This window comes from Rhamphochromis longiceps, linkage group LG16, assembly GCF_057381845.1.
Source record: "Rhamphochromis longiceps isolate RC_006_pf linkage group LG16, R_longiceps_female_GT1.1, whole genome shotgun sequence".
In the NCBI taxonomy this organism is placed as follows: domain Eukaryota; kingdom Metazoa; phylum Chordata; class Actinopteri; order Cichliformes; family Cichlidae; genus Rhamphochromis; species Rhamphochromis longiceps.
This window is the reverse complement of record NC_140572.1, coordinates 20,700,581-20,713,742: the sequence shown is the minus strand read 5'-3', so window position 1 is coordinate 20,713,742 and position 13,162 is coordinate 20,700,581. Positions and strand designations below refer to the sequence as shown.

Here is a 13,162-nt window from a genome sequence, read left to right as displayed (position 1 = left end):
TGAGCCACAGCCACTCTACAAGCAGCATAATAAACAAAACACCATCGCTTTAATCTAGCTAAGTGTAAATAATAGTACTAGATATTGAATGTTGTTGTGCAGCACACAAGACTGACAGCGCACAATGTGCTTTGAGGTAGCAGCGAAGAAAGGGGTAGTTTTTGTCAATGAACAGTGAATACCCGTGTGCACACCTGTGAGCACACCTGTGTGGACCAGCGGGCTTGTATTCAAAAGGTTTATCTATGTAATGATCTGCTAGGGGTGTGGGGAGCCATGGCCCCATCCCCCAGGGCATGAAGCAGGCATCAAGGAGATCCAGGCCCCAGACATCCAGAGGCTCCCAGAGTGCAAGAGCCCAAGGAGGATCATCGGAGGGGCATCTGTGCCACCCTCCTGGGAAGAGCTGAAGAGAGCCCCAGATGACGGGTCACCCAGCAGCCACGGAGTAGAAGCTAGTTTTTTTTGTTTTGTTTTTTTGTGTATATTCAAACATAACTGAAGATTAGCTCTGAAATTGCCAGCTCTGGCCATGGATCACATAAGCAAAAACTGAGAGGAGGGTGATTGGCTTAATAGTCACAGGAAGAACTGGACCAAGTGACTGACCTGGTTAAATAGTGGAAAATGAAATATCGAATTTTTCCAACCTCCACAGGAGGTTACAGATGGGAAGTGCATCTGTAACCGGAAGGTCACCGGTTCGATCCCCGAGCTCTCTGTCCTGGTTGTCGTGTCCTTAGGCAAGACACTTTACCCTACCGCCTACTGGTGCTGGCCAGAGAGGTGCGATATGGCAGCCTCGCTTCTGTCAGTCTGCCCCAGGGCAGCTGTGGCTACAACTGTAGCTGCCTCCACCAGTGTGTGAGAGTGAATGAATAGTGGCATTGTAAAGTGCTTTGGGTGCCTTGAAAAGCGCTATATAAATGCAATCCATTATTATTGGTGGACAGGACATTTTTCAATCTTTTTCAGTGGGTAAGCAATGTCAATGCAACCTAATGCCTCCCCAGCAGAATTGTCAGGTGAAGTGGAGGTAAACATTATTGTACTTGCTTCTTGCTGATAAGAAAGCCAAATTAAAGCTCCTGAATCCCTCTTTGTGTGAGTTATGAAGAGAAAGGTGAAATGTAGGTAAAGCAGCGCTAACCCACAGAAACACATTCTTCCTAATGAGATAAACCACATCTCTGTTACCTGCCACTACCTGACAGAGCAGGTATACGTCTGCAATACTTCGTTGTGCTGTCTGGATAGTTTCAGAAGAATATGCAAAGACTTTTAGCGTATCTGCAGATTTTAGAAAGAACGCTTGAGTTTTAATTCCTCAAAAATCAAGAAAGAAAAGAAAGAAAAAGATTTACTTTTGAACTGCTCAGTTCTTTAGAGAAAACCAAACAAGGTGCAATTCAAGTGCAAAACTCGTAATTTTAATTGAAGGCTTTGAACAAAACTACTGTATTGCATGAAGCTGAACTGTAACTGGAGAAACATAAACATAATCATAAAACAGACTGTTTGGTTTGAATACTTTATTGTATCCTTTGTAGGCAATGGGTGAAGTCTTAGAGATCATTGGAGAATGGGTTTTCTCTTCTTGATCCTTTCCAAGCCCTTTAATCTCAGGCTTTTCACTTTCTTATTCTTGGCTCTTACATCCTGTGTTCAGGATGTAAGATCCAGCCAAGTTGGAGTGACATCAGGGGACTGAGTCCATCACTGCAGAATACTACGCCTCCTTCAAAACCTCCTGGGCTTCTTTTTCAGTGTGTTTTGGATCATTGTCCATCTGTACTGTGAGGCACAGAATCAACTTTAATGTATTTGGCTGAAACCAAAGTATACAGGGAGTGCAGAATTATTAGGCAAGTTGTATTTTTGAGGAATAATTTTATTATTGAACAACAACCATGTTCTCAATGAACCCAAAAAACTCATTAATATCAAAGCTGAATGTTTTTGGAAGTAGTTTTTAGTTTGTTTTTAGTTTTAGCTATTTTAGGGGGATATCTGTGTGTGCAGGTGACTATTACTGTGCATAATTATTAGGCAACTTAACAAAAAACAAATATATACCCATTTCAATTATTGATTTTTACCAGTGAAACCAATATAACATCTCCACATTCACAAATATACATTTCTGACATTCAAAAACAAAACAAAAACAAATCAGCGACCAATATAGCCACCTTTCTTTGCAAGGACACTCAAAAGCCTGCCATCCATGGATTCTGTCAGTGTTTTGATCTGTTCACCATCAACATTGCGTGCAGCAGCAACCACAGCCTCCCAGACACTGTTCAGAGAGGTGTACTGTTTTCCCTCCCTGTAAATCTCACATTTGATGATGGACCACAGGTTCTCAATGGGGTTCAGATCAGGTGAACAAGGAGGCCATGTCATTAGTTTTTCTTCTTTTATACCCTTTCTTGCCAGCCACGCTGTGGAGTACTTGGACGCGTGTGATGGAGCATTGTCCTGCATGAAAATCATGTTTTTCTTGAAGGATGCAGACTTCTTGCTGTACCACTGCTTGAAGAAGGTGTCTTCCAGAAACTGGCAGTAGGACTGGGAGTTGAGCTTGACTCCATCCTCAACCCGAAAAGGCCCCACAAGCTCATCTTTGATGATACCAGCCCAAACCAGTACTCCACCTCCACCTTGCTGGCGTCTGAGTCGGACTGGAGCGCTCTGCCCTTTACCAATCCAGCCACGGGCCCATCCATCTGGCCCATCAAGACTCACTCTCATTTCATCAGTCCATAAAACCTTAGAAAAATCAGTCTTGAGATATTTCTTGGCCCAGTCTTGACGTTTCAGCTTGTGTGTCTTGTTCAGTGGTGGTCGTCTTTCAGCCTTTCTTACCTTGGCCATGTCTCTGAGTATTGCACACCTTGTGCTTTTGGGCACTCCAGTGATGTTGCAGCTCTGAAATATGGCCAAACTGGTGGCAAGTGGCATCTTGGCAGCTGCACGCTTGACTTTTCTCAGTTCATGGGCAGTTATTTTGCGCCTTGGTTTTTCCACACGCTTCTTGCGACCCTGTTGACTATTTTGAATGAAACGCTTGATTGTTCGATGATCACGCTTCAGAAGCTTTGCAATTTTGAGACTGCTGCATCCCTCTGCAAGATATCTCACTATTTGTGACTTTTCTGATCCTGTCAAGTCCTTCTTTTGACCCATTTTGCCAAAGGAAAGGAAGTTGCCTAATAATTATGCACACCTGATATAGAGTGTTGATGTCATTAGACCACACCCCTTCTCATTACAGAGATGCACATCACCTAATATGCTTAATTGGTAGTAGGCTTTCGAGCCTATACAGCTTGGAGTAAGACAACATGCATGAAGAGGATGAAGTGGACAAAATACTCATTTGCCTAATAATTCTGCTCTCCCTGTACAACACATATTTTCAAATCACAAATAAAACATCAGAGACCCAGTACATGAGAATGAATTCATTGTTTTAAGAGGATGTTGTAAGTTTTAGATTACGAGCTGTTCAAAAGGCTTCCATAGTTTCCCTGACATCATCATCAATGTCTGCAATTGAGGCTTGGCCTATTTTTATTCACTAAAACTTCAAAAGCTATTTGTACATTGTGTACATATCCTTTAATATTAGGAGTAGAGTGCTACGTATTCAGTGCACAAAGAGTTATTGTTCTAAGCACTTTTGAAAACACCCGGATTTATAAAAGAACCATGTAGCTCCAATGGCATTCAAGGAAAGCAAAAGACCAAATGAGGCCCAAGCAGCAGAGCATGCTCCTGCAGAGACACAAGAAGGAAGAATATATTGAGAAGGAGATGATTAATCGTTTTCTCTGTTTATTGGAATTTAGTTTTATATTTCACATTTAAATGAGTTGGACAGTATTCAAACACCACCTGACACCTGTATCCAACACATTGAAAAATGTTTTCCAACAGACAAGATCTGACATAGAAAAGAATGTGAGACAAATTTGGTATGAAAAGAACTTCAAGCTAAGACATGCTGTTAGCTTAAAGAACTGGTCGTATTACACTGGGTGGAGCATCACTCATTGATTGATTAACTTATCTCTAGGGTAATCGAACTACTTCTTTAACGTAACTATTCTCCAAGGAATTCTAACTTCTAGGGCATGATGAAAATGCTTAAATATGGAGAGAAATTTATATGGAATAATTTTACTCATAGTCTAGATATTCAAGTCTCTGTTTATATCTTTCAATAGGAGAAAACAAGAAAACCAAACAGAGTAACATCTAAATGACACAACATCCACAAAAGCTCAGATCTAAAAAAGAGAAACAAAAGATAAATTTGAACAAACTGCACAGCTAAATCCAAACTGATCTCACCTGATGCCACATGCACATAGAGCTGACCATGTTTTATTCCATATGAGTTAGCTGCTTCACACTCATAGAGGCCATTTAGATAAGCGGTCAGACTCAGCAGTTGTAGCTTTGCACCCTCTTCTTTGACAGCAGACTCCAGGAAAGACTGCCCAGATCTGATAAAAAACATGAATGAGGCTCAACATTAAATATACATAAAGTGAGTGAGTTGTGATTTGTGCCAAAAGTTAAATGAAAAGTTAAACAAATTTCAGTCTTTGTGATAGTATTTTTCTTTATTCACATAAAGACGATGGATACACAAAACATCATGTTAATGGAGACAATACTTGGACTACAGCTTGAGCTGTGGGGGAATAAAGGCAGTTGACAAAGTCTTTGTCTTTAGTGAAAAGCAGATAAAGAGCCATTCAGAAAACCCTATGAAGAGTAGGTTTTCACGGTGGGGTTATCAAGGCCCAACCCAGAAACGAGGCAAATGGTGAGCGGGTATCCCTGGGGCGAGGCTTTAACCCACGAAGCCCTAATAAGAATATCCTGAAGAAATAACATGTGCAGGAGATGCCCTAGGTGTTGGGTACAGTGTTTATCAGGGGCAGCCGAGGGAGAGATTTTAGATATCGTGGGTGTGTCTTGGTAGAGGAGATCTGTGGTGGTGCAAAGACAGGGTTTCTGGATAGTTTTAATCTCCCAAATATAGCAAAAATCTGTTGATACATATCAGAAAACTTTTCTTCGCACCCAACTCTGCTATGGTACCTTAAATCTGATAGGACCACTAGCACACTCTACTTAAAAAACATGCCTTAGGCAGTAAAAGAAATATTTATACTTTACCTGCTCCAGGTAAAGTTTGCATTTGGGTTGGCTTCTGTCACACACTCAAATGAGTCCTCTGAAATCACTGAAATGTTCACTTCTGTAGGAGACACTGCAAAAAATAGAGCAAGAAATGTGTTAATCTTGAACTGAGGAAATATTTATGCTATCAAAATAACATCTCACATATGTTTTAGTAAATCTTGGTTAGTTTAGATTTTGTTTTAAAGCCATTTTAGAAAACAGTTCTTTTCCTGCTTCATGGTTTTCATTGGCTCACTTACATACACTTCAATCAATCAATCTTTATTTATAAAGCACTTTTCAAAAAAAAAAAAAATGTAGCACAAAGTGCTTTACATGGTTAAAAGCAGCCCACCCCACCCTCCAACTTACTCCACACACTCTCATTAACATAAACAATGTGAATACACACATATCCCCCCCCCCCCCCCCCCCCCCCCCCCCCCCCCACACACACACACACACACACTTAAAGCGTAAAATTGGGCTGGGTACGCATGTGCCAAATGAGGAAACACTATAACAGGGAGCCGTCTGCACTGGGAGCCGGTCACAGACCGCAACCTCCAGGCCGGGCACACAGCAGGAGAGAGGCAAAGAAGCCCCCCAGCCAGGCTGAGAGGACCCCCAGAGACCCAGCAGCCACGGTCGATCACAGCCCCGGTGCAGAGAGCCCCCTCCGAGGAAACACTGGAGATATGACGCAATAGGATATATACAGGGTAAAACGATAAAATAAATAAGAACGGGATACAATATAAATATAAATATAAATAAAGTAAGAAGATTAAAAAATGAATAAGAATAAAATCAATAAATATTAGGTAAAGCCTAAATTAATAATAGAATAACCGGATAGAATAAAAAAAGCATAAAATAAATAAACGTTAAGTAAAAGCTGAATTAAAAAGGTGGGTCTTGAGCCTGTTCTTAAAAACGTGTACGTTCTCTGCGGCCCTGAGCTCCTCCGGCAGGCTGTTCCACAGACGAGGACCATACCACTGAAAAGCTGCCTCTCCGTGAGTATGTGTCCTGACTTTAGGGACAATTAAAAGGCCAGTACCAGAGGACCTCAGGGTCCGTGAGGGTTCATATGGTAAAAGCAGATCTGAGAGATAAGAAGGCCCAAGACCATTAAGACATTTAAAAACCAATAAAAGAACTTTAAAATCTACCCTGAAACACACGGGGAGCCAATGCAGCGATTCTAAAACCGGTGTAATGTGGGCCCGCCCTCTGGTCTTCGTCAGCACACGAGCTGCTGAGTTTTGTAAAAGTTGTAAAGTTGAAATATTCTTTTTAGGAAGACCAGAGAGCAGGGCATTACAGTAATCAATGCGACTGGTAATAAAAGCATGCATCAGCATCTCCGTGTTGGCCCGAGAGAGAATAGCGCGAACTCTGGCTATATTTTTTAGATGATAAAATCCAATTTTGGTTACATGTTTAATATGTGGGATAAAACCAAGCTCAGAGTCAAAAATAACACCCAGGTTTTTCACTTGTAGCAAAGGACATAGTGAAAATGCCTCTAATTTAGACAAGAGTTTCTCTCTCTGAGCCTCGGGACCGATGATTAAAACTTCAGTTTTGTCCTGGTTAAGCTGTAAAAAGTTTTCTGCCATCCAAGATCTTATATCTAGAATACAGTTAAAAAGGGCACTTATAGCTTTAAACTCTAAATTTGAGGTATATTGTTCTAAACAAGCATACCGTTGTGTTACTTATTTTATACTGTTGTTTAGGAGTCAAAAATAAACTCTCATAATAAGGCTTATTGCAGTGGAAACTGTTAACGGGGTTTTATTATTATTTTTTCTATGCATACAGACAACAAACAACTAAAATTACTGATCAAACAATAATATTTTTTCTATTTTAATATTCTTTAGTTACTATTTTATGTGGCCGAGGTAAAATGTTACAGTCCCACTCAACATAGAGAAGTAAGGAGAAACGTGTCTCAATTTAATACTTAATGCTACTTGTTATAAAAAAGTGTGTGTCTGTTTTTGTTAAAAACACTTATGTAGGGTTTGTAAAAAGAACTGAAAGGATAGACATTACATTATTCATAAACAAATGTATTTTATCATTAGATAATGAAACTATTTTTGTCTCATGGCTGGATGACCGGTACAGAGTAATTTCATACTGTGAAAAGAGGTTTTTGCTCATTTCAGTTCAGTAGCATTACCTTATGGTTGAATGTAAACGTGTGTGTGTCTGGCTGTGCACCTTGTTAAATAGCAAATTAAACAATTAAAATTATTAAATGGACAGCGACACAAAAGAGGGAAAATAATAAACTCTATTACCGTAATAGATGATACTCACAGTAGACCTGTATGGGGAAGGGCAGGGTTTCTTCTTTAGTCAGGGAGTCACCGCTAATGACACACTGGACCTTGTGACCATTAATTTCTCTCGTAGGAACACCAAACAGAGAGCTGACTGTGGTAGTCGTGCTGTTGTCACACTGGGTGGAGTTTGTTGTCGTCCTCACTTTGTCTCCCAAAGCACCAGTTAGCCACCTCATCACTGCAGGAGGCTTCGATCCAGCAGCCGTGCAGGTAGCAAATAAAACCTCTTCTGTGCCCAAAGTGGGAAGATTGTCCTTGATGCTTGTGAAAGGAGGCACTAGGAGAGTTACAGCACTTAAATAAATCAACATGCAAGCAGGATGGTGAAAGTAACTCCTTCTCTATGTCACACACAAACACAAAGAGTATTTTAAATAAATGTTTTTTCATACCGAGCAAGTTCAGAGGAATCTCAGTCTTCTGATTTCCACTTGGAAACAGGGTGAAGATGCACGTGTAGCTGCCTTCATCCTTCAGTGCAACATTGGATAACTGGAGAGTTCCATTTTTGTTGTTAAAATTCCCGATATATTTAAATCTATCATCACGTCCATTGACAAACTGGAGTCTATTTCTGGGTTGGATAGTAATAAAATTGTCATTATGAGGTTTTTCTCTCATCTTCCTCTGCCAGGTAATCTGTGTCAGGTCATCATTGGTATCAGTGACATGACACGGTAAGATGGCCGTACCTCCTTGAACCACTGTCACACTTCCACCAATCACCTGCAGAGCTATAAAGAGAATGAAACACTATAAAACTGAACTGGACAAAGCAGAAACAGAGGATCCAAAAAGATTTACAGGTTTAAACACTAAAGTACAAGTTTACTTATGTCTGGCCTCCTCAAAAACTCTTGAGGGAGAGGCTGGAATTTCATTAGAAACTTGATGTATCGAATCTGTATGATACAGTGCATCTTAGATGAACCTAAATGAGAATGCCATAGATCTTACACGCCAAATTGATTACCTTATTTCACAGGTTTGGCACATCCTTCGTAAAACAAAAATAAAAAATAAAGTCCACTTTGGACTTTCAGTCTTTGTTATAGTATTTGTGGGGATAAGTAAACTGATTATAGGCAGTTGAAAGTCATGGCTGTATTGCTAAAACAGGACGAGCTGGATTATATTCTATGCTCCAGCTACTGACTTAGCAAACACACCTTTATCATGACTTGAATTTTCACAGCAGATTGAAAATGAAGTGTCTAAAATTACTGTAACAGTTTGCAGAGAAGGCAACACCCATGTTTTGATTTAATGGTCTCATTCCTTGCCTATGCATCATGATTCTAAATGCTGGGGTGTGCAGTTTTGTTTACACTTGCTAACAGACAAAGTCATGACTAAGTATAGGATATGTAAAGATGTTTTTGCTCGTTTCAAACATACTGTGTCTGAGAGTGAAACAATGTGAAATTTGATCATGATCTTTAGCATTTCTTTAGCACTATCCAAATTTAGCTGTGGCTCAAACTGGTATCTATAACCATATTTAGAAACTCAACACTAATTTGGGAACTTATTACACAAAGGCAAAATCACAAATTTCACAAATGGACTATAGAAATCCCTAGCACAGCAGGTTCACAGCACAAGTTACCATGGGGAATGACCCCAGCAAGAACTCAATCACCTTTAAAGTAGAGAAAATCAAGCATCAACCCCAGAGGTACCAGTATAAGCTTTAAAAAAAATGCTATTATTTTAAAGATATTAATAAACGTTTTTAGCGGTGCTCCGAGGTTAACCAGCCCCTTTTTATACTGTGAAAAGATTGTGAATCATAAACCAGCCGTGGATATTTTTGCCATGATCACACTCTGAAAAGTAAAAAGCTAGGTTAACACATAATAGATCAAACAAACTGTGAATTCTGTCAGAAATAAACACTTTATTTGTTGGGAACAAAATACAAAAACGAAGTAGCCATTTTTTACAATTATTATGGATGTAAAACCCCTCACTACACACTTTAAACACTTTTCTCAGACAGGCATGATCATTTTCACACTTTTCTCTCTTGTTTAAACAGTTCAAACCTGCTTAGAAAATATAAGTCTAGCATTATAGAATGAAACCAAAGGCTCGCGCTGTGCCTTTGATGGTGAAAAACGTTTCCTCGACATTGTTGTGTTTGTTGGGGAGAAAACTAATAAAGATTCAATACAGCACTTCAGAGTCACACTGCTAGCGATCGAAGATTTAAGTAAACTTGACAGGCCGAAGGCATTCTGTTCTCTACAGGAGATGCGGCACGAGACTGATTGACAATGGTCGACAGCCAATCAGGAATCTCACATCACAGGTTCATTTGAGTTACTTTTAATGTATCTATACCTTTACATGACTATCAAAAAATGAGTGACATAGGCAGCAAACAAACAGCTTCTATATACTGTCAGCATCTCTGCTCAGCAGGAGTGCAGCCAGGAGCACCAGACGACAGGGGATCATAGAGAATTTACTTAGTATGAAATTACTGACCAAGAACACACAAAGAAAAGCTCCATCCATCCATCCGATCTTTTTTCTTGCCATTAGCTCATTGCTGGAGGAGGAGTGAGGAGCGATAATTACAATATAACACAAAAAGAACTTTTACGTTTACGTATACACCATTTATGTAGTATACACCATTGCAACTCAGTATCTCCTGCTTTAATAGTAGCAGGCGTCTGGGTGAGACGGAAACTGCCAACATTCCTCTGGAAGAGAAAAAAAAAAAAAACTCAGACAGTATGTCTTTGTTAGTGAACAGGTTTCTGCCTGTTACTGTGGCCAGGCTTTCAAGTAGAGTTCACTAGTAATTTATTACCATTACAAACGAATTTGAAATTGTACTATTTTGTTATTTTGTTTCTGTGAACATTGTTACACTGTAACATGATCACAAGAAACAGCTTAGCCCTTTAAAAAGAAGTTTTTAAAAAGTCAGTTACTTTGGAATGACACCTTTCAAATAACAGAAAAAAAAAAAAAAAAACCACAAAGAACTTGCAAAGCTTCAAATAGCCATATTTATTTTTTAGGTTTTAGGGAAGCTTTACCCCCACCTAGTGAAATAAACCACAAGTGGATTTCACAGGCTTTTACCAAAGATATTGCATCTTTGCACAGTCATTAAAATTTATAGGATAAAAAGTAGATGGTCAAACCTAAATAAATTGAAATAGAAGGTCACTGATAAGAAATGCCTATCAGTGACTGGTTGTTTTTAGATCATCCTAAACAAAAGACAACTGTTTGTGAATCATACATATAGGGAGTGCAGAATTATTAGGCAAGTTGTATTTTTGAGGAATAATTTTATTATTGAGCAACAACCATGTTCTCAATGAACCCAAAAAACTCATTAATACACAGCAAAATCTCCAGTGTTAAATTAACACTAGAGAGTGTCTATATGGGTCCACACCTTTGAGTGTTAAATTAACACTTTTGACAGTGTTATATGTTTAAAAGTAACCTAGTCAGTTGATTTTCTAACACTGGAAAATAACTCAAAATGTTAGAAATATTCCAGTGTTAGAAAATCAGCACTGGTCAGTGTTAGTCTTTGTTAATCTTCAAAACTGACTAGGTTACTTTTAAACATATAACACTGTCAAAAGTGTTAATTTAACACTCAGTGTTGTATTTAACACTCAGAGGTGTGGACCCATATAGACACTCTCTAGTGTTAATTTAACACTGGAGATTTTGCTGTGTATCAAAGCTAAATGTCTTTGGAAGTAGTTTTTAGTTTTAGCTATTTTAGGGGGATATCTGTGTGTGCAGGTGACTATTACTGTGCATAATTATTAGGCAACTTAACAAAAAACAAATATATACCCATTTCAATTATTGATTTTTACCAGTGAAACCAATATAACATCTCCACATTCACAAATATACATTTCTGACATTCAAAAACAAAACAAAAACAAATCAGCGACCAATATAGCCACCTTTCTTTGCAAGGACACTCAAAAGCCTGCCATCCATGGATTCTGTCAGTGTTTTGATCTGTTCACCATCAACATTGCGTGCAGCAGCAACCACAGCCTCACAGACACTGTTCAGAGAGGTGTACTGTTTTCCCTCCTTGTAAATCTCACATTTGATGATGGACCACAGGTTCTCAATGGGGTTCAGATCAGGTGAACAAGGTGGCCATGTCATTAGTTTTTCTTCTTTTATACCCTTTCTTGCCAGCCACGCTGTGGAGTACTTGGACGCATGTGATGGAGCATTGTCCTGCATGAAAATCATGTTTTTCTTGAAGGATGCAGACTTCTTCCTGTACCACTGCTTGAAGAAGGTGTCTTCCAGAAACTGGCAGTAGGACTGGGAGTTGAGCTTGACGCCATCTGTAGCTGTTGCTGTTCTGAGAGTCTATTGTGCAAGTGGTGTGATATGCCCATGTAGAAAGGACGGCACTGCAACGCTGGACTTGCCCTTACTCTGGGCTCCCTCTTTATTCTGGCAACTGGTACAAAGAAAACAGCACACAGTCTTCATTAACAATCTGCAAAGCAACTGCAACATTCAGTTCACCAGCTTGGGAGTTTTTTTTCCTTTTCCAAACATAACACTTAACAAATGACTAAGATATTTATACAACACAACATCAACAAAATCTTTCTTTTAAAAGTTCTAGCTGAAACCAAACTTGTGATCATATAGTAGCAATATTATTTATTTTTCTCCTTTTTCCTAACCAACAACAACAACAACATAAAAACAGCTTTTCTATTATAAAACAATCATCATTGTTCATCTTTTTTTTCTATACAACAGCATCAATTAAAACTTATACTTAACAGCGCCTACCTGGTACAAAGAAAACAGCACACAGTCTTCATTAACAATCTGCAAAGCAACTGCAACATTCAGTTCTGTTAAAAAGAATTAGAACAATCACAATCTCATAGAGAAGCATTAGAGCTGAGTGCAAGTCAAAAAGTACCCGACTAGCTAACGAGTATTAGCTTAGCATGCTAACTAAAAATGCTACTCGTGAATAAAGTTACTACCCATGCATCAAAATGCCTGTAACTTTCGGGATACATGCTAGTACTGCTTACAATCAAAATACATGTTGACAATTACCACTATGAGGGTGTTTTCATTAATACAATTACAAAATTGACAACAGTATCGCTCACTAGCACCTACCACCAGCTTGGGAGTTTTTTTTCCTTTGCTGAGGCATGCGCTGTGCAGCAATTTGGAACCTTAACAGTTGCAGTTGCTGTGTTTGTCCACCAGGTGGCTCCAACTATTCACAAAGCACATCAATTTTGAGGAAATTCATTAAGCTATTTTCTAACTCTGTTACACATCCTCAACCCGAAAAGGCCCCACAAGCTCATCTTTGATGATACCAGCCCAAACCAGTACTCCACCTCCACCTTGCTGGCGTCTGAGTCGGACTGGAGCTCTCTGCCCTTTACCAATCCAGCCACGGGCCCATCCATCTGGCCCATCAAGACTCCCTCTCATTTCATCGGTCCATAAAACCTTAGAAAAACCAGTCTTGAGATATTTCTTGGCCCAGTCTTGACGTTTCAGCTTGTGTGTCTTGTTCAGTGGTGGTCGTCTTTCAG

At 39.4% G+C, this 13,162-nt stretch overlaps 1 protein-coding gene across 1 annotated transcript; it reads right to left on the bottom strand.

Annotated features, from left to right (window-relative positions):
• Positions 1–3,634: 3,634 nt before the first annotated feature.
• Positions 3,635–12,123, bottom strand: LOC146651023 (nectin-4-like). Its single transcript, XM_085384275.1, has 7 exons — positions 11,522–12,123; positions 9,971–10,279; positions 7,958–8,299; positions 7,540–7,842; positions 5,197–5,290; positions 4,360–4,514; positions 3,635–3,780 (listed from the first exon to the last, which is right to left on the bottom strand). Exons 2-7 carry the CDS (start codon positions 10,110–10,112, stop codon positions 3,668–3,670), a joined length of 1,149 nt encoding a protein of 382 aa, XP_085240401.1. The 5' UTR covers positions 10,113–10,279; positions 11,522–12,123; the 3' UTR covers positions 3,635–3,667.
• Between the last annotated feature and the right edge of the window lie 1,039 nt (positions 12,124–13,162).